The 24717-nt window shown below is 38.9% G+C and overlaps 1 protein-coding gene across 1 annotated transcript in view; it reads right to left on the bottom strand.

Moving 5' to 3' along the window:
* Positions 1 to 24717, bottom strand: part of LOC135199665 (zinc finger protein rotund-like) — a 481912-nt gene that overhangs the window by 35758 nt on the left and 421437 nt on the right. The window contains exons 5-6 of the mRNA XM_064227820.1: positions 10869 to 10907; positions 6000 to 6259 (exon numbers count right to left, since the gene is read on the bottom strand). Of these exons, the coding sequence (XP_064083890.1) occupies positions 6000 to 6259; positions 10869 to 10907 (299 nt within the window). The remainder of the gene's footprint in view (positions 1 to 5999; positions 6260 to 10868; positions 10908 to 24717) is intronic.

The following is a 24717-nucleotide window of genomic DNA, read 5'->3' as shown; positions in this document are numbered from 1 at the left end:
AATCTCCAACCTCCGACCGAAGCTATTTAAATGAGAGAGAGAATGTTGACCGGCGACTGGATTTATGCTCGAGATTCATTCGCTGGGGCAGGTTCAGGGCGACTCTTAAAAGTCGCTCTTTTTAATGAGGGTGCGAAACTTGAGGAACCAAAGATTCTCTTGTTTTCCAGGACCGGGTGCCTCGGGACCTCGTTAAAAACAGTGGGTCGGTAGGTAGACTAAGTGCAAGAATGTATTCTGACACACACATCCATACATATACATATATATATATATATATATATATATATATATATATATATATATATAATTTTACTTTATTCACCACAGGCCTTTTCCCCTTTGAATTTGTGCCTGAAGAGAACGTTAAATTTCCGACTATATACAGCATTTGCACCTGTAACAATTACAATTACCCTAGAAATTTGGAAATCTTAAAGTGAACAGTAGCAAACCGAAGCTGCAAACAGCATAAAAATATTTACCACTGTAATAGTAAGAAATGAAGTAAAACAAATACTGGATTGGGAAGAGGCATTCATTCATCACCGGGTTGAGTGAGATATAAAACCAGGAACACTGACGAATAACACCAAGCCAAAGCCAAATGCCATCACGCGAAATGTCAAAACTAAAAGCCCCTGGAAACCATTGGTGTGCGTGCGTGCGTGCATACGCGCTCGCACGCGTGCGCGTCCGTAGAAGCCTTGAAGATTGTGGGTGAGGGTGAGGGTGGGAGGGGAAGAAACAATCTGACTAGAGGACGGACCTACCGTCTTGGTTGGATGGTTTTAATGCCCCTATAAAGACAAGCCGTGAACCTTGAAAATTACGGGAAAAATTACATTTTTTCCGTTTAAATGTCAGCTGAATCGGATTCTCTCGAATGACGAGAGGAGCATAACAGAGGTTTTGAATTTGAATCAAATGCTCGAAAGCCCACGACGTCTTTTCTGAAGGCCAACTTCTGGAGATTGATAAACATCAAGTCATTTCAGGCTACTGAAGCAGTTGACGGCTATCTCTCTCTCTCTCTCTCTCCTCTCTCTCTCTCTCTCTCACACACAAGAAGCCCTTCAATCATACCTTCATTCCTCTTCCGCAAATGTACTGACTTTTCCAACCATTTCTCAACTGGTTCCCGCCAAAAACTGATATTGAGGTGTAACATTAAGGAATCAAGTTTTCAATAAATAAATAAATAAAATAAACAAATAAAAATAAATAAATATAAAGTAAGACAGGTCAGAAATAACGCACAAAAACGATGGCCACCGAAGACCCGAATAATTGTACCAAAAATGAGTTTCAAAAGCGCACTGTGTAAAGCGAAACGGACCTAAGAAGACTTGGGGATATGAAGCCTAACTTCATTCAACCACAGTAGAAAATAAATCCCATGGCGTTTGGAGAGGGAACAGCAGGGAGAGAGGTCTCAAAAATAAATTCATAAATGAATACGCATGTTGAATACAACAACAAGAATTAAAAAAAAACGACGTTCACGAGAAAAATAGCCAAACAAAAGCTTCGCCCGCCCTGCAGCTACTCTCCCTTCTTGTAGTTATGCTCTTCTTCCGGTTGTTATGCTCCTTCAAGGAGTAAAAACGGGCAAAGTATTTTTATGAAGAAAATAATAACGAAGGTTTCTGGGTTCCTGATATTACGCTGATGTAATCTTTTTTAATCTGACTTGACATTTCTGCCTATCTGGATTCGCAGGGAGAAGTGAAAACTGACATGAAAAACAAAAAAAAACTTTGAAACAAAGTCAGAAATTCCTTTGACCACAAAAATCAAAACTGATTACTATAAACTCCTTACGTGACTTACCAAATAAATAACCGGAGCGATATAAAATAATGACGGCCACCAACCTGAAGCCTCGAAAGTGTTAAGGAGTATTCCACTCCAGGGTAAAAAATAAATAAATAAAAATACACCTCCCTCAAGAGTTTCTACGAACACAACGCAACCATGACCAATCAATTCCGTCGTCTTCATCTGAGAAAAGATAGACTCACACACAAAAAATAAATAAATAAAAAAAATTCTGTCGTTTAACTGTTTGGAGTTTTTACTAGACGCAGTTTTTTCGTTTTGCAGCAAACGAACCGCATGCGTCAGCTAACCAACCACGCATGCGCAAAAGAGAAGGGAGAAAACAATATGACATAAACGCGATCCCTGCCGAACTTGGTAACAAATAACCAGCGAAGGTTGAAGTTAAACGGGGTCATGTCACCTACACTGCACTACATTCGGTCGAGTTCGGCAGCCGTTCCTTGGACCATAGACCGTCCCCTTCCCCACTCCCCAGGGAACGGGAGAGAATACTTGCTTAGGCAGTACATATACTAAAATAGGAACGATAGATTAGAGAGAGCGAATCCAGTTTTATATAGTCTCAAAAGTACTCTGGCTGACGGAGGACCCTTTAATGAATTTTGCAGTATTGGAATTTCTGAAAAGAATCTGTTGTAAAGTTGGGATTCATTTGGGGACCTGCAAACGCACACACACACACACACACACACACACACACACATATCTCGCAGAGGCAACCGCATTCCCCTTGAACTCTTTTCCGCCCAGTGTAAAGTATTTAGAGTAAAAACGTGTATGAGTATAATATGTCTACGAGGATGTGGAAAATCCACGAGATGGTGTTGCGTGAGAGACACGTTGCCAAAAGGTATTGTAAAGTGGAGATTAGCAAGCCTTCAGGCGGCCTTGTGGTAGAGAGGAGGTAGGAAGAAAGAAGGGGTGGTTAAGTTCTCTCTCTCTCTCTCTCTCTCTCTCTCTCTCTCAAACACAACACAAGTCTTCACCTAGTATCAACCCTCCAAGAGGAATGTCACTACACACAATCAGCATAGCGTTGTTATGCCAAAGCATGGCCGTGTAACAAAAGGCTTTACCATTTGAATAGGTATCATCTTCCGCCGATGAATCTAAACTAAACACCTGGAAATAAAACACTAAACGACTAAAAGGAGAGGACGAAAAAAGTGCTCTCGAATGGGAACACACAAGAAAACTGAGAGAGAGAGAGAGAGAGAGAGAGAGAGAATGCTTCTCGAAAGGTAGGCCCTGAAGCACTAGAGCGGGTCTTACGTTCTTGCAATCTTCCCACTCTTACAGACGGACGATTTGCAGCCCCAAAACCCCCGCGCTTTTTCCGAAGTTGAACACCAGTCTCTGCCTTCCTCCTCCTTCCTCCTCAGCAGCCCCCCCCCCCACATTTCATGCTCGGGGCATTGGAGGGCCAACTTTCATCCTATAGGTGATAAGGCTTATTATATCATTAGAGAGTAGTCGCCGAGGAAGACCAGTTTTGGTGGATGCCTCCAGACCGCACAGCCGATGATGACCAGTTACAGGCGGAGGAGTCTATCCAGACCACCCGCGTACATCAAGGATGTCAGTCGGTACCGCATCGGTTGAGTTAGTCAGCATTCGGGAAGACTGAATAAATGCCACAAAAACAAAAGACCCTCAAAGCACCAGTCATTGCGTTCTTAGCTTCATTATTTTTTAACATTCATTCCTTGAAGAGAATCAAAGAAAGCAACCAGACTAGTTTTAATGCATTTTTATAGAATTCAGAGTCAAAACTGAAGGAAGTTTGACATCTTTTTTCCGAGGTAGGTTTTACATGGAAATTCAAGAACAGACCAACCGGTACAGTATGTAACTGATAAACGATTGAAACAGATGGATGATCGGTTACAAAAACCTCATTGACATAAAAGATAATATCACACCCTAAATGTCACTCTCTCTATCAACCTGTATACTGTCACGAGGGAAGGGTTATAAGGAATTGTTCACTGCAAAAAGTAAAAGAAATTTTTTGTTGTTGTTTCCTGAATCAAACTATATGCGCGATCGTCAAGAGGAACTTGGATAGATGCCACCGAAAACATACCCGCAAAAATTAGTTCAGATTCATAAGATTCTTAGATAAAAGCCTTAATTTAAAAGAGGATACTGTATTTCAATAAACATATTGAAGAATGACCACCAGTGATGGGGAAAATGTTTAATGAGGGAGAGGCTGGAGGAAGTACTGTCAGGAGGGAATTACAAAATGAAAAAGCAGCAGCAGCATCATCAACCGTACTCCTTCACCGAGTGGGCATTTCTCCAGTCATCGCTGCCCAGGGGCACCAGAATGACGGCGGCTACATGTATCTAATGATGGGTTGTATCAACTACTTACAGGCCAGGAGAAGAAGTGTCATCCATGTTGCAATAACCTCTCCAATAACTTCGCCAGCAATCACACAAGGCTGCCCATTACGAAGTTATTTCGTTGGCTGTTGCGGAGAGAGATAAAAGAAAAAAAAAAGAAACGAAAAAAGATGACTTGGGCATACCATTAATGCTGTATAGCAGCAGCATGCCCAATCGCCATGAATTGTGGACCGTAAAAATGACGCGAATGGATACCAAAAGCATGGGAGAAAATGAAAATTTCTCCCAACATAAAACAAAAACAAAAGATGTTTTAGTGACTCTGCAGTCCCAGAACGTATTGGGTAGAAGAGGAGAATGGCAAGAGGTTATAAGCTTGCCAAGAGGAGTTGTCCACTGCCTGATAAAGTTATTATAGGTCTGGGTCGAAAAACAATTTCCTTAGCCTTACATATCTCAGTAGGTGTAGAGAGAGAGAGAGAGAGAGAGAGAGAGAGAGAGAGAGAGAGAGAGAGACTCATAATTCTAAAGTTGTGCTTAGAACGTTGTTTGCAAAGTACTGCAGCACATTATGAAACCCGCCCCTCCAAACCCCCTCTCTCTCTAACACAGACAAACCCACACAAGGAACGCGACGCGATCTTCACAAATCTTTGAACCAATTGAGTAGGTATGCCTTAATAAGGTTGAGTTTCACACGGCGAAAAATGTTGCACATAATAACGTCTTCTTATTTCTTGCTTGACAATGAAGGATCACAGGGTGCATGGTTCAGTGTAAAAGCATCGAGAGAGAGAGAGAGAGAGAGAGAGAGAGAGAGAGAGAGAGAGAGAGAGAGAGAGAGAGAGACTCGGGCATCAATATGACCATCCAAACTAAGACATATATGTTTTTAATCAAGGTCAAGAAACGAAGGCTATGTTATGATTAACCATCAAGTTGAAGGTTAAGAAGGTGAAGAGGAAAATATTGGCTTAGGAGGGAGAAGGAGCAAGAGGAGGATGAACACGTATTAAGGCCACCTGATAAAACTTAAATGATCAATTGCTTCAAATGACCCAACGATGGGCCATTGACCACACAGTAAAAATGACAAAAATTATCCACCTGGATATCAGTTTTAATCTAATTAAACGTAATGAGGCTGGATCAGACGCTCAACAAATAAATTTTGAAACTTCAGTCGGTTAATGTACGAAAACGGCCAAAACCATCCCGTATGTAACAATTAAAACATCTCGTAAGGGGCTTTGTATAGTCTGTAGAAGCTTTCGAGTTGGTAAATTTACAAATTGTAGTTATTGGGTACCTCTCATTTTTGTATTTTTTTCTTTATCTATATTTTCATTTATATATGTATATGTAATATATATATACATATATATGTGTACACACACATTATATATATATATATATATAATATATATATATATATATATATATACATAGCATATTGAATAAATAAATAAAAAAAATTCAAAGATATTCTATTTCGTGCAAGTTCTTACCAACATCTTTAGAACATTTACTTACACGGAGTTCTCTCTTTCGTTTTTTGATACAGGATGTGAGGTTGCAAGACCCACGCGCCACTAACCCCCGCTCACTCGTATCTTAGCAACGGAGAAAGGAAACCCACTAACCTAACCTAACCGAGACAAGTGCAGCATATCAACGCCAGTCAGTCCTCATAAGAGCTCGGGCGATACCAACCCCCTGGTGGAGTGGACGCTTCCTACCCCCCTGACAGTCATACGGGCACTGGACTAATTAAGTACCTGATCGAAAGTAGGACTCACCTGAGGGCACATCTTGCACTGGTACTTGCGAGCGGATCCATTATTTGCCGGGTTTTGTCCAATGCCCGGGGTCGAGGGCGGGACCTTTGCTGCGTTGATGGGCTGAGGGACGATGAGCATGGAGGGCGTGGAGACGGTGGGTGGCGACGCCGAAGACGCGGAGCCGTTACTGCGGGCGTAGAGGGACGCGGGCGCCATGTTGTGGGACGATATGTCCAGCCCGCGTCCGTCTAGCCGCTCATCCAGGCTGTTCGGATGACCTGCGAATAAAGACACATCCAATGAGTGACCTACATTAAACACTTCAAAAATATAAGTATTTATACTCACAAATCATGATCAACATTTAGATATTCACATGATGTCATTGTTTTGGCATATGTAAACAACCTAAAACTAACTAGAGAATACCACTAAATAACACATTCATAAATACATCAAAGTTCCATTTTTTTATATTCATAAGCCGTTGCAAATTTCAAGATTTTTGGACAGACACAAGTAACCGTTTTATATGTATGAAAAACCTAAACTTAAAGGGCGATTAATAAAATTATAAAAATTAAGGCTATCTCTAGTCTACAACTAATACAGCTTTTAGGCGCATCAGTGGTCTAAAATGCATTAGCCTATCACTATGTCCTAGATAAAATATTTCACTCTCCCTGTATAAACAAGAATACATTTAAAATACACCCCTTTTATAAAATGTTATGCATCAAAATTCTCGTAGATGCTACCATTTTAAAAAATATCCTTCATAAGATTATATGGACATCAGTTCTTTACGATCACTACGCATATACTAGAAATATATCCAGTGAGCTATGATAAATTCCAAGAATACAGCAATGTTAGGTATAAAAAAAGGAAACAACCAAATTGTTAAATGCTCCTAAGCTATGGCTACTTCAAAATGGATAAAACAGTTACACTGTAATAAAAGATATATGTCAGCAGGTAAAATGACTTCCAAAAATTATTTTGATTTTCGTTTTTTTTTCAAGTATAACGATGTCACTAAAATAGAAAATAATTGCACAATACTTTCCCTTGCTTTGATATTAGTTTATTAGTCAATGAAATTCGAAATTTAGCTTATCCTTTGAATATATATATATATATATATATATATATATATATATATATATATATATATATATATATTCTCGTTAACATTTTTTACGGAAAAAATCCGAATTTTACCCTATGCGAATTGAGAGAAATGCAGCTTTTCAAACACGCATACGTTCGTTAACACGAAACAAAAACCTACTTTGCCATAATACACTTAGTTTCTCCCATAACTTTCTCTTTAAGACGCAGTCTGTTTATCAAATTTGCCCTCAATATCGCAAAAAGGTGGTCCAATGCTAGGCGATATGGCGATACACACACACACACACACACACACACACACACACATATATCATTATATATATATATATATATATTATATATATAGATATTATATATATATATATAAATGTCACCCTCTTAGATGATTACCGAAACTGACTCGCGCACCTGATCAGTGTCATTTGCTTTGCTTGGTTTCACATTTTCACAAACACACAAACATACATAACTACACACACACTTACACAGTAACACAAAGATCAACGCTGCAATTCCATTTTCAGACCAAAAGTAAGTTACCTTAGTCAAAACAAACAAACCAAGAAAAGAATTATGATTCCTAAAAAAAATAAAAATAAAAAGTTGAAAGCATATAAGAGGTCCCCCACCAGCCCCTCCCCACCCACCAAACCAACTTCATCATGAGAAACAACTCTCCAGAACTGGAATGGGTGGGGTATCTGTCTTGTCTCGCATGCGAGGGCGGGTGGGCGGTGTCCCTGGGTACAGACGGGGGAAGGAAGGACAAACCTCGTGCTCATGCCCACCCTGGGTAGGATGGGGGCTTGGCTAGCAGTTTGGGGGGAGGGGGAGTCCTGGGGCAATGCGATCAGGTGAGCAACCAGTGAACAGATGTACGCGAGAAGACCCAAAAAACAAGTGTGTTACACGGCACGATACAAAAAGGGTAAACATAAGGTAAAAAACTGGTAATATGGCGGATACAGGGTGCAGAGACACGTGGGCCCAGAGAGAGAGAGAGAGAGAGAGAGAGAAACATGGGTTGTGGGTGCTCTATAGCTAATTGATCAATAAGGGAGCCAGATAGACTATTTTTTTTAAACGTGGCACTGAGATAGATATTCATACATACATGCATACATACATACATACATACATACATACATACATACATACATAACACGTATCATTGTACTTGAAGATTCAACGACGACATAATTCTTTGTTAACAATTCGCACATATACATCCACACAAATATAGCACAAATAAACCCAAAGAACATTCGACAACAACAACAACAACAACAACACCATTTGTCCGGCCGACCATGTACGGCCAGAACTGAGCACGGCAAATGTCAAAGAGCAAAGCTTGGGTACCGTAATATGCGGGGCAAACGAGTTGGGCATGTGTGCAGACTGCCCCCTCAACCTTTCTGATACTTTTAGACAATGATCGCCACTAAGGCAAGAGGAAAAGCTGAATGATAAACACTCCGGAGAGACGACAGGTAACGAAGGTGAACATAACGCGGAGGTATTTCGATGATATGTTTATAATGCGAGTTATGGCCAAACGATCTCTCGTAGGCGCCAATTACTTTATGTATGTATCAAGGTCTAAGCATTTTGTAGACCTTGGTATGTACTGGTTTATTGGGAAATACGTTTAAACTCAACAATGATTTGTCAGGAAATACAATTTCGCCAAGTAAGGAAGTTAGTGTCATGTTCTACTTCAGATTTCACAATAACGTTAAATCCCAAATGAATAGGCGATGATAATACGTCATAACCAATGGAAAGTGAACGCTATGTAACAGAGTGACCTTTACTCAAGACGTTATCCATAGTCTCTCTCTCTCTCTCTCTCTCTCTCTCTCTCTCTCTCTGAAGGGGATCTAGACGAGATGGGAAAGGTGCGAGAGGAGAGCGGAGAAGGTAACAGTACATAAAAGTCGAGTTTTAATTTCTCGACAGACGCAGACGCAAAGGACTGCGTTGCAAGTTATGAGCTGGAAGGAGGAAGGGGCCAGGGGAGGGGGTGGGGCAGCCTTTGGAGGAGAAAGGAGGGGTTCTCGAGGATATTTGGAGGGGAGGGCGTGTCGGGTAGGGGAGGGAGAGAGGTTAAAGTGAAGGTATATCAATGGTGAGGGTGGGCGTGAGAGTGCGCCTGTGAGCAAAGTGAGTATCCTTGGCAGGAATGTCAAGGAAAGACGTAAAAAACGCACCCTGGTCCCCGTAAGACTTTGTGTGCGTCTTTCGCCCACTTACGGAAGACCGACTAAACCCCAGCCCAGCTTTGAACTCCACTCCAAGACCTTTTCAAGACACTTCCGTTTTTTTCCTTCTTCTTCTTCTTCTTCATTTAGTACTATATTGTGGGTTTTCAGTTTTTTTTAATAATGCACTTTATGGTGTTTAAAATTTTTTGAAGAGGAGACGATGGAATACATACAGATTTATAATTCTAGCTACTTGCAAATGAGTTTATAGGCGAATTTTGAACTTTTTTTTTTATCTTTCAAACTGTGGAAGGAAGTCGTCTTGACACTGGAATTATCCAGGTAATTGAACATACACAAGAAATAATTCACCATGAAACCATTTCTAGTATAATTTCACACAACTTTTGATCAATTGATTATCGGTTATAAAGATCTATTGATCAAAAGTTGCGTAAAATTATTTGAAAAAATATAAATATTTCCCTTGCATGAAAATGTGCAAACACCCATTAACTCAAGCGATAATTGGCGCATTGGCTATCAGAGATTAAAATCAATTAAGGGAACGCACACACAGTGTTGCTTGCACAAAAGCATGAAGACAGTGCGGGGAAGCAATTCAAACAAAGCTGTTTTAAAGAGGCGCATTTCTGTTAAAGAAATTCAAGATTTATAAGCTCTCTCTCTCTCTCTCTCTCCTCTCTCTCTCTCTCTCTCTCTCACAACTTCGACGACCTGATGTATCTTAACATACAGTGCAAAAATGGTCTTATTTAATTTCTTTGCTCTACATAACGCAACCATAAATTAAATTTTAATATAATTAACATAAAGATTACATTGAGAGTAACAGGTACGTATATTCGTTTTGTTTTTATATGGGATTAAATAAGCAAGAGAACAAGTTTACATAATGTATATATATATATATATGTTATATATATATATATATATACATTATGTAAACTTGTTCTCTTGCTTATTTAATCCATATAAAAACAAATATATATATCTATATTATTATATATTATATATTATTTATATTATATTTGTTATATCTATAATATATTAATATATAATAATTATATATGTATATGCACATGTGTATGTAGTAATGCATATATACTACAAGAATGTACACACATACAACTAGTGTTAATGCTTTAACTTATTTAAAATAACCATATCAAAATGTGGTATATGGTTAAACCACCTTATAAACTTCACCTTCAGTCATGTGTATATTAATCAAAAAGATACTGTAACTAGAAAAACCTACTGCATATCAAAAGGGAGGCTTTAGTGACAACCAAAGCCAAAGTAATGGTGCCCTTCACAATAAAACATGTTTAAACGTTACCATGACCTAACGTGTGACTAGTCCCTACTTCTACCCATACCCTGTCCATCTCGCAAGACTCGAGAGCAACAAAGCAAAATAACTGGTTTTAACCTGCATATGCAACCATGCAGCCTCTGGGAAAAAAAATGGGAAACTTGCAACACGGCAAACTCTAGCAACAATCTGGGGCATGCATACCTTGCAACAGTCCACTCCAACCGCTCCCCAAGCTCATAGCTGTAAAGATATATACATATACGATGGGACCATCCAGTAATATTGAAAAAAAAAACAAGGATATAATCTTTTACATGTGGAATATTAAAAAATGAATTTCAAGCACAAAGAAGTTTAGTTTACGTAGCATGAGCGAGCAAAGAAGAAAAAATTAAAAGGATGCATAATATATGAATCACATAATAGTATACTTTTCACAAATGGAAAGAGATGTGGCTAATGATTACTGAATATATACAAAGCCAGAATGAAGAAGAAAAGTACAAATGATACATATTTATTCTATTTTGTTAGACACAAATGAAGTGACTTTAATGTTATAAAAAAACAGTCATGACATTAGTAATGAAATAATGGGCATGTGGAACAGAAAACAAAGCTAAAAGTACTTAAGAATAATAAGTAAGTGCAATGAAAATCATAGCTACATTTGACATTAAAGATGTATGAGAGATCTTGTTATCTGGAAGCAAGGATAGTGATAAATAAAACAATATTTTGCTACTGAAAGTCAAAAAGTTACTTATGAAACTTCTTATTGTGAGCATAAGAAATTATGAAATCAGAGCTGTCCATATTGAAGAATGTTTTTAGTCTAGGAAATTAAAACAAAGTGGAGCATAGAATGATCAAATGACTGATACCAAACCAATGATGTACGAGAATTCTTCTCAGATGAAATAAGAGTGGAGCTTCAGAATAGTTACTGACAAACTGGAATTATTAATGCAAGAAAACAATCAGTTATGAAACCAAAGTTCCGAGATGAGCTCTGACTTTATGAAATTACATGAACCATAGCTTATAAAACTTATTTAAATGGATCTGACTTGAGATAATTATTGTCAACACCTCACCAGTGTATTAACAATAAAAGTTAATGAAGTCGGTATGAGTGGAAGTACCACTAATAAGCTTAGATTAGTAAGTTCAAGCATGAAATAAACTAACGATATTCCCGGAAGCATTAACCAAGACAGATTAGTTGACAGTCTACACGAGGACGTAGTTAATTACTACAGCAAAAAAGGTAAATAAATATATTTTTGTAGAAGTAAGTTTAGTGCTCATTTATCAAAGATAAAGAAGTTTAGTAGGCTATAAAAATAAAGCAAAATATTGATTGTAAAGAGAATGAGCCAAAAATAACTACTGCAGTTATCAAAATGTATAAGGACAGTGGTTTTAATAAAGAGATTCTAACTAAAAAAATATTTTACAGGTTAAATGAATCTGCGGGTAAAAAATAGCAAATATGTTAGAGCAAATGACATAGTACAAGAACATAAAGAAAACATGCATAAGGTAATATCCACCTCCTCAGTACGAGTAGATAAGGGGTAAATAAACCAAAGAAATAAACCAAACAACCAATAACTGATTATTTACATAGCAATGGAAGTATGTGCCAATCTCAGAATGATGTCTAGTGTGTGTGTGTGTGTGTATATATATATATAATATATATATATATATATATATATATATATATATATATATATATCATATACATATGAATATATATATAAATATGTATATATATATATATGATATATATATATTATATATATATATATATATATATATATATATATATATATATATATATATATATATATATATATATAATGAACACACACGAGACTGACTGTTTGTGTGTAGAAGGATCGAGTAACAGAATCCTTTTCCTCAACTGATTGACGACAAAGAGATCCTGATCTCTAGAGCGAAGATTCGGTCGTGTTTGACAGAAACATTAGTATGCAACCATGCTGACCTTCCATAAACGTCGGACAGCATCCGTGAAGGAACCCTACTTATTCGCTGCCCTTCTTTTGCAAACTTCTTTAGTTTTATACGCAATGCCCTGGTTTGTGTGTGTGTGTGTGTGTGTTGTTGTTTTGGTACGATATATTGACACGGGTGAAACAGGCTATCTTATGCTGGACATTAATAGAGAGAGAGAGAGAGAGAGAGAGAGAGAGAGAGAGAGAGAGAGAGAGAGATTTAGTCTATTTCTCGTTTTAATGGTATAAAGAAGTTTTCGAGATAGATATTTCTATTTCACATGTATGTCTAAGTGGACTTACAGTGTAACAGTAATGGCAGAGGCTGGACGACGACATCAAGTTCTTTATCCGTCGTCGGGCATTATAGAGAAGGATATTTCCACTAACTTGTTAAAATAATAATCATAATAATACAAACACGCCACACCACACTAACTATCATTCAGTAGCTTAATGCTGCAGGATGAATTTCCAATACTGAAGGGGGGGGGGGATCATTCGGGACCTTCCCCCTCCTACCTTCCCTCCCCGCTCCCTGGGTTCTTTTCGACCACAAAAGAAAGGTTACGACTCAATCTAATTCTTTCATTCTTTTTTTTTCTTTCTTTCTTTCTAGCCACCCATTATTAAAGGCACACGCCCTGTCGTCACTTCCATAGAACCCGTTCTGTTCGCTATCATAAAAAGAGAAATAATGCCTTTGCCACTATCAGCCACTCACCATAAACCGTGAAGAGTTTAGATGAACCAGATGCTCTCTCTCTCTCTCTCTCTCTCTCTCTCTCTCTCACACACACACACACACAGACATGTACATACATACGTAGGACAAAGAGCACTACCAGCACATATTTGTTTCGTTCGAAACCAATAACTTTGTAATACAAAAAATTCACCTACAATACTTCTAGCATCGTGGTACAAATGATAACTGATGCCCACAAATACATTTTGAAAAGGTAGTGATGCATAAAAGATACACACTTGATATGCGAGAAATTCCTTAACTGGCATGGAATCTTGGTTCTAAATCAACCCAGTTCGACGGAAGGTAGTACAAATTCGGTTCTTAAGCGCTCTGCGGTCTTTCTACGGGACTTCCCAAGGTTGAGGGAAGGGAAGTTGAACAAGATTAGATCTGGTATGTATAACTAACGGCTCGGGGTAATCCCGCACTTAAAGCCGCCGTGCTATCGTAATTATTTATTATCTTTCCAACACAAAGCTCTCCTAATTTAGCTTTAATGGAAAGTAAGACGATATGAGATATGCGGTCTCTCCTTTCACTATCTTCGGTCTCTCCCACGCTCAACCCACCAACACAGTCGGGTATCCCCTGTCCATTGAACCCCAACTCCCATCCCCCCGAAAAAGGGCCTTCTGTATCACCCTGCTAAAACTAGACAAGCTATCATCCACTGTACCTCTTCCAATCTCACTCCCTTCTCTCAACATCGCGGCGACTCCCTCATCCCAACTGCCACGGCATCTCAGACTGGTCCACCAACCCAAGGTCCAGCAGCCCTCCGATTAGACTATTGAACCCTGGAGCCCAACCACAACGGGAGCACATCCTTCACAATCTACTCGTCCATTACGTTTCCCCAACGTTATTTTGACTTTTAAGTCAGGGCGACTTGAGGTATTTTCTTTTAAACGGTTTCATCTTGAGAAGTCCAGCTGTAGAGTTCTCCCCACTGACGTGAAGAAAGGGCATTTCTCTCTCTCTCTCTCTCTCTCTCTCTCTCCTCCTCTCTCTCTCTCTCTTTCTATATATATATATATATATATATATATATATATATATATATATATTATATATATGTATATATATATATAAGCTGTAGTGTTTCACCATTGACCGGATAATCGAAGTGAAAATGATGAAATAGCAAGAAGCTTGCAAGTCCTTCCCCAGTCTATTATACAGACTATTAAGGGTTCGCAAAGTGAGTATCGGTAAAAATCTTTTAATTAATATAACTTTAGCATTATAATAGATAATAATTATGAGACTGAAAGAGACTGGAATATCTGGATTTTATCCGCTTTAAGATTTCCTAAATCTTGAAGTCTTTATCTTTTCTATTTAAATGGTCCTGTGCATCAGGTTTAAAATTCATCCTATCGTCACCCGAGGTGGAAAGCCAATACAAACATTTCTGTGTTCTTCCAGTAAAAAAATGGGCTACTTTCTCCAAGATGTCGCACAAAAAATCAACAAAATACTGTTGCGCTCATTTTTTTTTTTTTTTTTTACAATGTTCCCTCCGTCAAATGTAAGATAGGCGATGAACTGGATATAAAAAAATCGGAGAAAATTAAATGAGAGAGAGAGAGAGAGAGAGAGAGAGAGAGAGAGAGAGAGAGAGAGAGAGAGAGAGAGATGCAATGGATGATAAAAATGTACAATAACATCCAACCGATACAACAGAGAGAATGCGAGATTAATTCAATTGTTAAGACAATGGGTGAAAACAGAATGATGAAAGCAGGAAATGCACACACATAGAGAGATAAAGTATTAAAAAAAAGCACAAAGGCAGAAGAACAGTTTAACTCCTACTCCCATTATCGAGCAATATACTTTTGTTAATTCAAGAATCAACTTTCTCTGTAAACACGCATTAAAGGACATTTTAAAAAACAAAAGCTGTTTCAAACCACTTTTTCTTCTAACAGTATTATCAGTTTATGCCAGAGCGATCTCACAGCCGTGGGGTCAACGGAAGATGATAGGGGGCGAGTTTAGTAGCAAGGCTGTGCATGATTCGTGATCAGATGAGGTCACTTGGGGTCAATAGGGTCAGGTGGCGCGTGGTAGCGAAGCAGGTTTTTACTCACACCTTGTCTCGCGGTGTTGAGAGATTATAATCCACTTTTTCCACGGAATTTTTAAATCTAATATTTTTTCTTTTATCACGGCAGTGGAAACCGTTTGAAGAGTTTTGCTCGTAGACTGAGTGACTGCAATTTGTAGTTTGTAGTTTTATTGTACAGTATATGCTATGTATTTTAATTAATAAATTTAATTATGTGATATATATATATATATATATATATATATATATATATATATATATATATATATGTAATAATTATATATAATATCTATATATATTATATATATATATACAGAGATACATACATACATACATTCATACATAACAAAATGAATAACTTCTTGCGTGGCGGTCACCAAGATTTTGTTTAGTCATTGCAAACAATCACCACACAAAGTGAAGAATGTTTTTGTTGAGTGAACCTTTTTTTTCCAACATTCGATAATTGTTTGGTCATCTCATAAAACTGAAATTTAATTTATTGATTACGTTTGGTCCTTTTTTGTCTCATCAAAAAATCTAAGCGGGACGCTCCGAGTTTTTAGTTCGCTCTTCTTTCGGGAAAAATATCGTAATAAAGAATAACTGGATAATATTTCAGGGTCTTGACGTATGACTCAGAATGTGCCTTCGAATCTCTTGTAGAATGATGCAACAGACTAGATCCTCAAATCTAGTTTCTGGACTTTCAGCTAAATAATAAAAAACATTGGTGGTATCTTCACTCATACTACAACGCCCCATGTAGTTATTATTTACGTATAATTACCTTAGGTACCAACATTAAACAATGACTAATTTGCCAAAGCAGGGGCGACTCAAAACCCTCTCTTTCTCACAAGTTCATCAAGTTCTAACGTCGACAAGAACGGCTTGTGGTGTAACGCTTGAGACAATAATATTATTATTATGCATCGTAAAGATGCCGGGAGGATATGTACAAAAACAAGCCATTGTTTGTTTTCTTTTATACGAAGGAAGTGTTGTACAGTAAAGGGGCGATGCTAAAGGAGTGGTCGCTGGTATCACGCAAAGCAAACAGGAAAGAAATGCAAAGCAGAATCACTGGACAATATAGAGCAAACAAAAACTTGACATCCATATAGATTCCATGAAGTAGAGATAATTACTGGCTTTATGTTAGAGACGCCCTTAGTCCGTTAAGAGATAAAATAGGAAAAAAGGGTGTAAACTTGTTTGGAAAAACGTGTGCCCTCCGGTCAGCCCAAAAAGCTTCCGGAATGCGGTCGGTCTTCGTACAGACTCGGATGTCGAGCTGACAAGTATTTTAAATAAATAAGTACTTCGACTGGATCTTGTTCAGTTGTTGCTGTAAAAGAACCATGACCATTTTCCACCATTATTTCAACGAATTTCTATATTAATTCCTATGTAAAAAAAAAAAAAAACATGAAAACATAAGCAGTAACACTGGCTAACCCACTTCTAATTTTTTGTGGGTCACTTTATGTATGGGCTCTTCCGAGTTAGTAGTTTCGACCTTGTTGTATGATCTTGACGTCCTTAGCGCTGGTTGTATTAAGAGATCTAGACTTTTATTGCCATCACTTTATGTGCTTAATCTTCAGCAAGTCGTCATGTCATATCGCAACAGCTCTTAAGCTGTTTATGTCATAAAATCCTACTAAATCAATTAACACGTCTAACTTTTAGCTTATAAAAATAGGCCGTGGAAAAAATGAAATACATTAAAAGACTGAGTAAAAGCTCATTAGTTTGGAAATAAGTTCTGGGCTTGAAAAGCAGCGCAGTTTGAGATCAACTTCGAAGTATAGAACAACGAGGCCTCACGAAATCCGAAAGCTTCAAGAATTTTCACATCATGCCAACCCTACAGATTCTCTAGGGCCGCCGAGTACCATTACCGAGGGGTAGGGGTAGGGGTAGGGGTTTATCAGGGGTGGTCAAAACCTTCTGGAATTGCCCCTTGAGGAACAGCCCGCCGGAATGCGCGAGCAACCAACGTCTCCCTCTCGCTGATACTGAAAGGCCTTGACCTTTTATTCACCTCCCACCCCCGCATATTCTCTCTCTCTCTCTCTCTCTCTCTCAAATGCATAAGACCTCGTGACGAGAAGTTTGACCTGGGGACGCCGTGACTTCCTCAAACGCCGCGCGACCTTAATGCTCGAGTGACCACATGATCAAGCAGCCTTCAATCAGGCCTGATCGAGTCGCTGGTGATCTAGTTTCCAAGGCGGCGTGACTCGATCACCTACGTGGCCTTCAAGGACGAGAAGAAGGAGAAGAGGAGGAGGAGGAGGAAGAAGAAGGAAGACGAAAAAAAGTGATAAAACTGTCAATGCCAGACTGCGTACCTGTTGTGGGTCCAGCAGTCCCCCGAATTAGTTCAAATTTTCTGAAAAATCGGATTCATCAAGTTCGCGTATTACCTAGCCACTGGATTTTTTCTTTAACTTTTTTTGTCGTTCATTTTTCAAGGGCAGATGGCCACAGTATTTCATCTAGTGCCATAAAGGAAATGAAAATGAAAAAATCGCCATTTTTTTAAAATGGAGTGAAAAAATCAATATTACTAACGAATAAAAGGAATGTTATTTTCCAGTAACCAAGGAAAACTAATATCGGTGAAAACAAAAACATAACTGGCATTCCGGCAAAATCAGAGTATAGTTATGAACTGCAAAGTACAAAAAAATACAAGCGTGGTTTCCAGTGCAAAGCTTTTCATTTGACGTATTAATTGTCATGAAAAAGGCTGGAATATTATACTCACTTTTGAGTTAATACAAACACTCATCTTAAATAGCAAATATTTTTACGCAATGAAAATGGGAGGGTATAAAAGTGTTTTCCGTCTAAAATACCAGTTAATAAAAAAAATCAAGTCATTTTCGAAGACATAAGGAAATTATAAGAAAGGAATAAAAGACGTATGCAAAAAGAAAAAAAAAATCGGATGATAATCTGGTTTCTTCTGCGCATCTTCACCCAGACTCAGGTTGCAGTACGAAGACATTAAAATAGTTTTATAAAATTACATTTAAGGTATATTAGAGATGTCATTTGGACAGTATAAACCAAAACACTTATTTGAGAGGAAAAAAAAAGGGGGGGGTTGGGGTTGTCGGTGGCGGAGTCTTTTCAATTTATCTTCGTATATTTGTGGACATACAAAGGTTGTTATTGAACGAGAATTAAATGATGATGAAAAAATTTTGAGAGAGAGAGAGAGAGAGAGAGAGAGAGAGAGAGAGAGAGAGAGAGAGAGAGAGAGAGGCTTACTTTATTGAGATACTCCCCTTGTGCAGAAGATGATATTTCCTAACAGTAGTGAAAAGAAATGGTTAATTAGACTACAGTTCTGGATACGAAAAGTTTCCTTCGAACTGGTTATAATGTCTATGAGGCTGCTAAACGAGAATACCAGTACAAAGTTGTAATTGCTGAAATTAGCCTGTAATACTGCAATGCTGCAAGTAACACAAAATAATGCACTTATTGCTTATTAATGAACATGTCAATCTTAATGACAATTGATCCCAGAGGGAGACAAGTCCTCCAGTCAGGGGCCGTGGGCATGAATAGTGAAAAGAAGAATCTTAGCTGGGATATGGTTTAGTGTAGGATGGAGTACAGACCAATTAGCACCGGTTTTACGATTCAGGAGGAATGAAAGAGAGAAGATTTTTGGTATTAATATGTGCCTTTTAGTTCCGTTGCCAAGATCTGCTTGGTTATAGAGAATGTCTAGTAAAAGCTCTGATTTCCTTGTGGGGTTACATAGAGTTCCCCAAGTGGTTTTATTTGGTTGTGATTAATTAGGTCTGGATCATGCTTGTGAGCACTAATCAATAACATAACTGGTTTAATCAACGTCAGTCGTCATGTGCGCATGATACTAGTATTGGTATCTCTGAAAATGTTCTCAGAATCCATGTCGACGGTCGACAGTTTGCTACAATTTTTGTCAATAAGGGTTGATCTTATTACTCATAAGAAATGATGACTTCCAGTCCGCTGACTTGGGATTTTATTGCAACGTCGCCTCTGTATGGTTCAAGACAGAGCGAAATTTACGTGATTTCTCATAACTGTGTGTTTTCAAATTTGTCATCACGAAATCTCACTGCAAAAGTCTCGAGTCTGATTTGGCTTGACGCGATAATCATCAGTGTATCGAGATATGAATAAAGATACAAATGAGATTTGCAGATTGCTATTTATATGCCTTATCAGAATAATAGAGAACAGTTCTGACGACTGCCCATTGACAAAGACCCAAAATAACCGGGGCCTTTTTGAAAAGTGCTCCATACTTGACGAGTTCGATTTGAGAGAAAGTTGAGTATCCAGGCGCCTGCGGGCCCCCACGAATCCGCTTTTCTTTGGAGCTTATTCCCGAGTGTAGCGTCATCAACTCTATTGTCCGCCCTAGCAAATCAAGCAGTCAGATGAGAGAGAGAGAGAGAGAGAGAGAGAGAGAGAGAGAGAGAGAGAGAGAGAGAGAGTTTGAACAATTTTGTCATTCAAACTATGTAACTAAATGTAGTAAAAATTGAGAATTTCATGCAACTGAAAATAAACAAATAAATAACATAATGAATAAAACTTAGGTAATCTACTATACCAATTATCATAAATTGGACTGGAAGAACTCGACTAAACAAAAATATAGTAAGCAGCAAGCACGAGCGCGCACACACATACGCGCACGCGCGCGAGCAAGAGTCTCCACAGATAACAACAGGTACCATTTAAAACAGATTTAAACAGCTCGATAATCAGGCCGAGTTACGATGCCACATGATGAATTGCGAGAACACATAAGAAAGCCTTCAGCGTGTTAGTTTTGTCTTGGCTTGCTATCATTCGAAACAAGTGACGGGCCCCGCCCTTTGACCCTGGCCCCAAGAGAGGTCATGGTTCCGTTGAGTAGAGGTCACGAGGAGACAAATTTGTTATACGTATTGTATCGCTACCACAATTTAAACGAAAAATTTACGCAAATCAAACGAGTTTTGTGAACGTAAAAACAAGAGGATATCCTGTAAGCATTGTCAAAAAAAAAAAAAAAAAAAAAAAAAAAAAAAAAAAAAAAAAAACAGGGCTGGCAGTCAAACTGCCACTCGTCAATAGATTCATTCATTCTTCTACACTGAATGTACCATTCACTAAAAAGGCTATCAATGAAAAGTGTTTGATGAGAGGAATTATATTCATCGTATTCTTCATATTTTTCCCAACGACTCTTGGTAAAAGAAAAAAAAAAGGAAAAAAGTGACGGACAATATAATCTAACTCATGGTCAGGTACCCGGAAATGACGTCACTACTTCCGGCCGTTTCGGCAAATATGGAAGTATCGTAAAGCAAACTGATCGGGAACTGAGAGCTAGGTTTGAAATTTGTGTTTACCACCCGCACCAAACTGGAGGTTACGCCAAATATTAAATCTCGTCTCTTACTTCTTTCCTTATCCCGTACACGGAAATTCATTATAACACCAATTTACACAATCTTGGCGATCTGCAGCAAATTCATTCTAAAGACAGATTTTATGAGTTAACTCAATTTTCCAATTTCAGAGGCATTCATTTTTAATGAAAGCAAGCCATTAACTTCGACCTTCCGGTATCTATCTATTACAGCCTATTCTGCACTTCAACACTAATCATAAGTTGTGCATGTTTTAAGAGCGGCATCCGAGTTTTATTCAATTCCTAAGGTTCAAAAGCGACTGCGGGTATGCACACACATGCGCACGTTAAGAAGCAAATATCAGCAAGCTCTGCAGATAATTATTATTACTGATTTAATGATTTAAGGCAATATACCAATTACATGTAACGGGAAAGTTTTAATAAAAAGTAATGATACGAATTAAGCAATATATTTCTTTTTATTATCATTATCATCATCTTTCTGCTGTATCACTACTACACTGGTCGGTAATCGTTGATCGGGACTTAACCAAGGTATGCTATTAATTAATACGAGAAAAGGCTTTTCCCTTCATTCCAGAGTTGCTACGGCCCAGTCATCCGGAGAAACTAAAAGATAATATCAGACACTGGCCCCCTAGGGCAGTAGTGCAATCAGTGCACATTACGCGGCACACTGTAGAAATTACCTAAAGTTCTTTGCAGAGTCCCTTCGAACCCTAGCTGCAGCCCCTTTCATTCCTTTTATTGTACCTCCGTTCATATGATTTTCATTCCATCTGATTTTTCATAATCTCCTAACAATTGTTTCATAGTGAAAATGCGAAGTTTTCCTTCCGTTCCACTTTTCAAACCTTTCCACTCAATTTACCCCTCAGCGCTGAACGACCTCAATGGTCCCAGCCCTTGGACTTTGGCCTAAATTTTCTTATTACCAATAAGAGACACTGGATGTAGGCGTTATCTGAACGGCCATGCCAGCACAGATGCCCTCGGCGTAACTTAGCGTAGCCTACTCATTCGGATCTGGAACCAATGCTTGTTCTCAACAGATACATGAATATATTGAGTGTATGGAAATAAGACCTTTTGGCATCTCATTCGCTCTCCCTCGAAAACAACATCGAAGGCGAAAAAGTGTACTGAAATGATAAGTGATTCGTCACCCGAGACCTCCGACTTTAAGTGACGTGTATTTTTACCACTTTTCTTCTGACGCTCAATTGTAGCCCTCATCATTCTAAAAGCAATCCGCCAAGCTTCTCAAAGTTAAAACGGCTTTCAGTGCTGGCTATCCAGGGATCAGTGACGACCAACGAAACTGTGAAACGCTGAGTGAGACACATCGGGTCCTTCTCTCTCGGTCTTGACCAGGACCAGGGGACCTCGATCAGCGCTAAAATGCCCCACCGTCTGTTAATTATATTGATTGTAAACCAGTCTGACCACTACCACAAGGGAGGAGTAGGAAGGGGGTAGAGGTGACTCCTTCCTACACTCTGCTCCAGTCTCAAGACATGTCGTACTTCTCTCTCTCTCTCTCTCTCTCTCTCTCTCTCTCTCTCAGGAATAATAAAACATCTTTCTTTTCTTGAGAAAAATGGAATTTAATTGTGTTAAGGCATGTTTCCTTTCAACCAAACGTGATAACCTAAATCATTAATTATTCTGAAAGTATATAACCTCACCAAAACTAACGAAAGCATGAATCAAACTGGAAGACGAAAATCTTACCAAATGATGCAGCCCCAGAAGGAGAACTAGACCCAAACCCTCGAAAAGCTTTTAAAGAGTTGAATTCAGCAAGCCCTCCACAATAGCGCACTTCGAATCAAAAGACTTGCACGTTCTATCCAGTTTGATCATAGCTGCAGGGACAGGCAATTTGGGTGGTGTTGGGAGGTCGGGCCTTGGAGATTTCAACAGGCGATACCCTTGGGGCGAAGGCAATCACCGCTTGCAACCGTGGCGTGTGTACTACAAGCTCTTTGCTAACAGGTGGAGAATTAGATATACAGTTAATGGGTAACTGTTTTATTATCGCACAACACGCAACTTCGTCATCTATATTGGTCACGTTATTATTTTTCATCTCTTGATTTCTTCTTTGGTTTTCAAGTTATTACAGTAGGTTTTCCTCCGACGACAATATCGACACCAACGTCTCCAAGTACTTTCATCTTGTTAAGATATGAAATTACAATTAACTATTCCTTTAACCTGATCACTATGCGTCTCATTTATTCGACGCTGTGCTATTTATTTCCAAGATTACCGTCAGTGTGCAGCAATCTCTTTTGAACAGTCAATGTTGATACAGGCGGGATCCATCTGCAACATCCTTACCATTCACTTTTTTGTTTGAACGTGCAGGCGGTTACGTGCCATGGCTTGGGTGGGCGTGACTTCGCCTGAGATTCAGTAAATGATCAGCAGTACGCCCCCTAAAGCAATTCTTTCACCAACCCCCTTCCAACTACTCCATTACCACTTTTTCTTACTACCCATTCTCCTCGCCAGCTCGCCCAAAGTGCCAAAATGACTCGGCCCCTTTATAGCCGGAAGACCTCAGAAAGTTGTCTAGAAATACAAAAGCAACGAAAATGTTGCCTGGAGGCACGAATTCCCTTTTGAGTCGTTCGTGCGGTTCAAGTACAAATATATGATGTTTTCGTCTTTGCTTTAAGATTTTAGAATTTGATCGAAAATTTCACAAACAAATTCTATTTTATTTTAGGTCACACACCTACCCAAGGTCTCTTATGTCCACATTTCACTTTGTCTAAAATTGGTAAGGTAATGTCGCCCCTATTTTGCCATTCCGAAAAACGAAGAGACTGGTAAACCTCATCTCCAAGAAGCAGGAAATAATACAGAATAGTTCTCAAAAGCTCCAATAACCTCCAACATAATGCCCACCGAAGTCCAACACCGCCTAAACACCCCCACACCCCACCGCCCCGCCCTGGACGGAGTCCCGAAACTATGACTCCACCGTCATCTTGCCAAGGACTCTAAAGCAACCGAGCAAAGGCGAGGTGATCTAGTTCCTGTTATTTCAATGGCCTTCTGCCTGTTAGCTTTTGAAGCTCTGGTTGCCTGGCCGGACGGACGGACCGATACACTGACATTTAGCTTAACCTCCTAGCGGACTCTGGGCTTTTGTTCTTCATAGAAAGTTTTGTTTGATCAGCGACCACTGTTCTTTTGTCCACTTATGTGCGTCAATGTTGAGAACTTCTCGGCAATGACATGTGTGTTTGCTTGTGCCAGCAAGCACAGCTTGCAAGTGTGTACCTGTGTAAGCAAGTGCGTGTGGGAGTGTGCGTGTAAAATGCATACGCTCTTATACCCATACCGCAGTAAACGTATTTTACATACTTATAAATTCAGTGACTTGTTAACAGGTGCATGTACATATTTCCAGCATTCATGTAACAATTAAGTGATCCTATCTTTGCACGACGAGAGATACTGTCTTGTCATTCTCCCGTAAAACGAAAAATATGAACCTTCGAGCGAAGAGAGACATAAGGAGAGATTACAGACTGTAACCCTCTACTTTCTGATGCAAAGTACAATCCCATGTCACCGGATGCTCCTTGTCAAAGCATCTAAGACGTAGAGAATTGGCTGGGAGAGAAACAGGCCAAGGTGGGATGATGGGCATTCTCTCTCTCTCTCTCTCTCTCTCTCTCTCTCAGAAATAGCAGTGTATAAGGCCCACGATTCGAGTCACATTTGTAATAATC

The sequence above is a fragment of the Macrobrachium nipponense genome, chromosome 26, assembly GCF_015104395.2.
Source record: "Macrobrachium nipponense isolate FS-2020 chromosome 26, ASM1510439v2, whole genome shotgun sequence".
In the NCBI taxonomy this organism is placed as follows: Eukaryota; Metazoa; Arthropoda; class Malacostraca; order Decapoda; family Palaemonidae; genus Macrobrachium; species Macrobrachium nipponense.
Note: the sequence above shows the minus strand (reverse complement) of the source record. Positions and strands in the feature narration are given on the sequence as shown.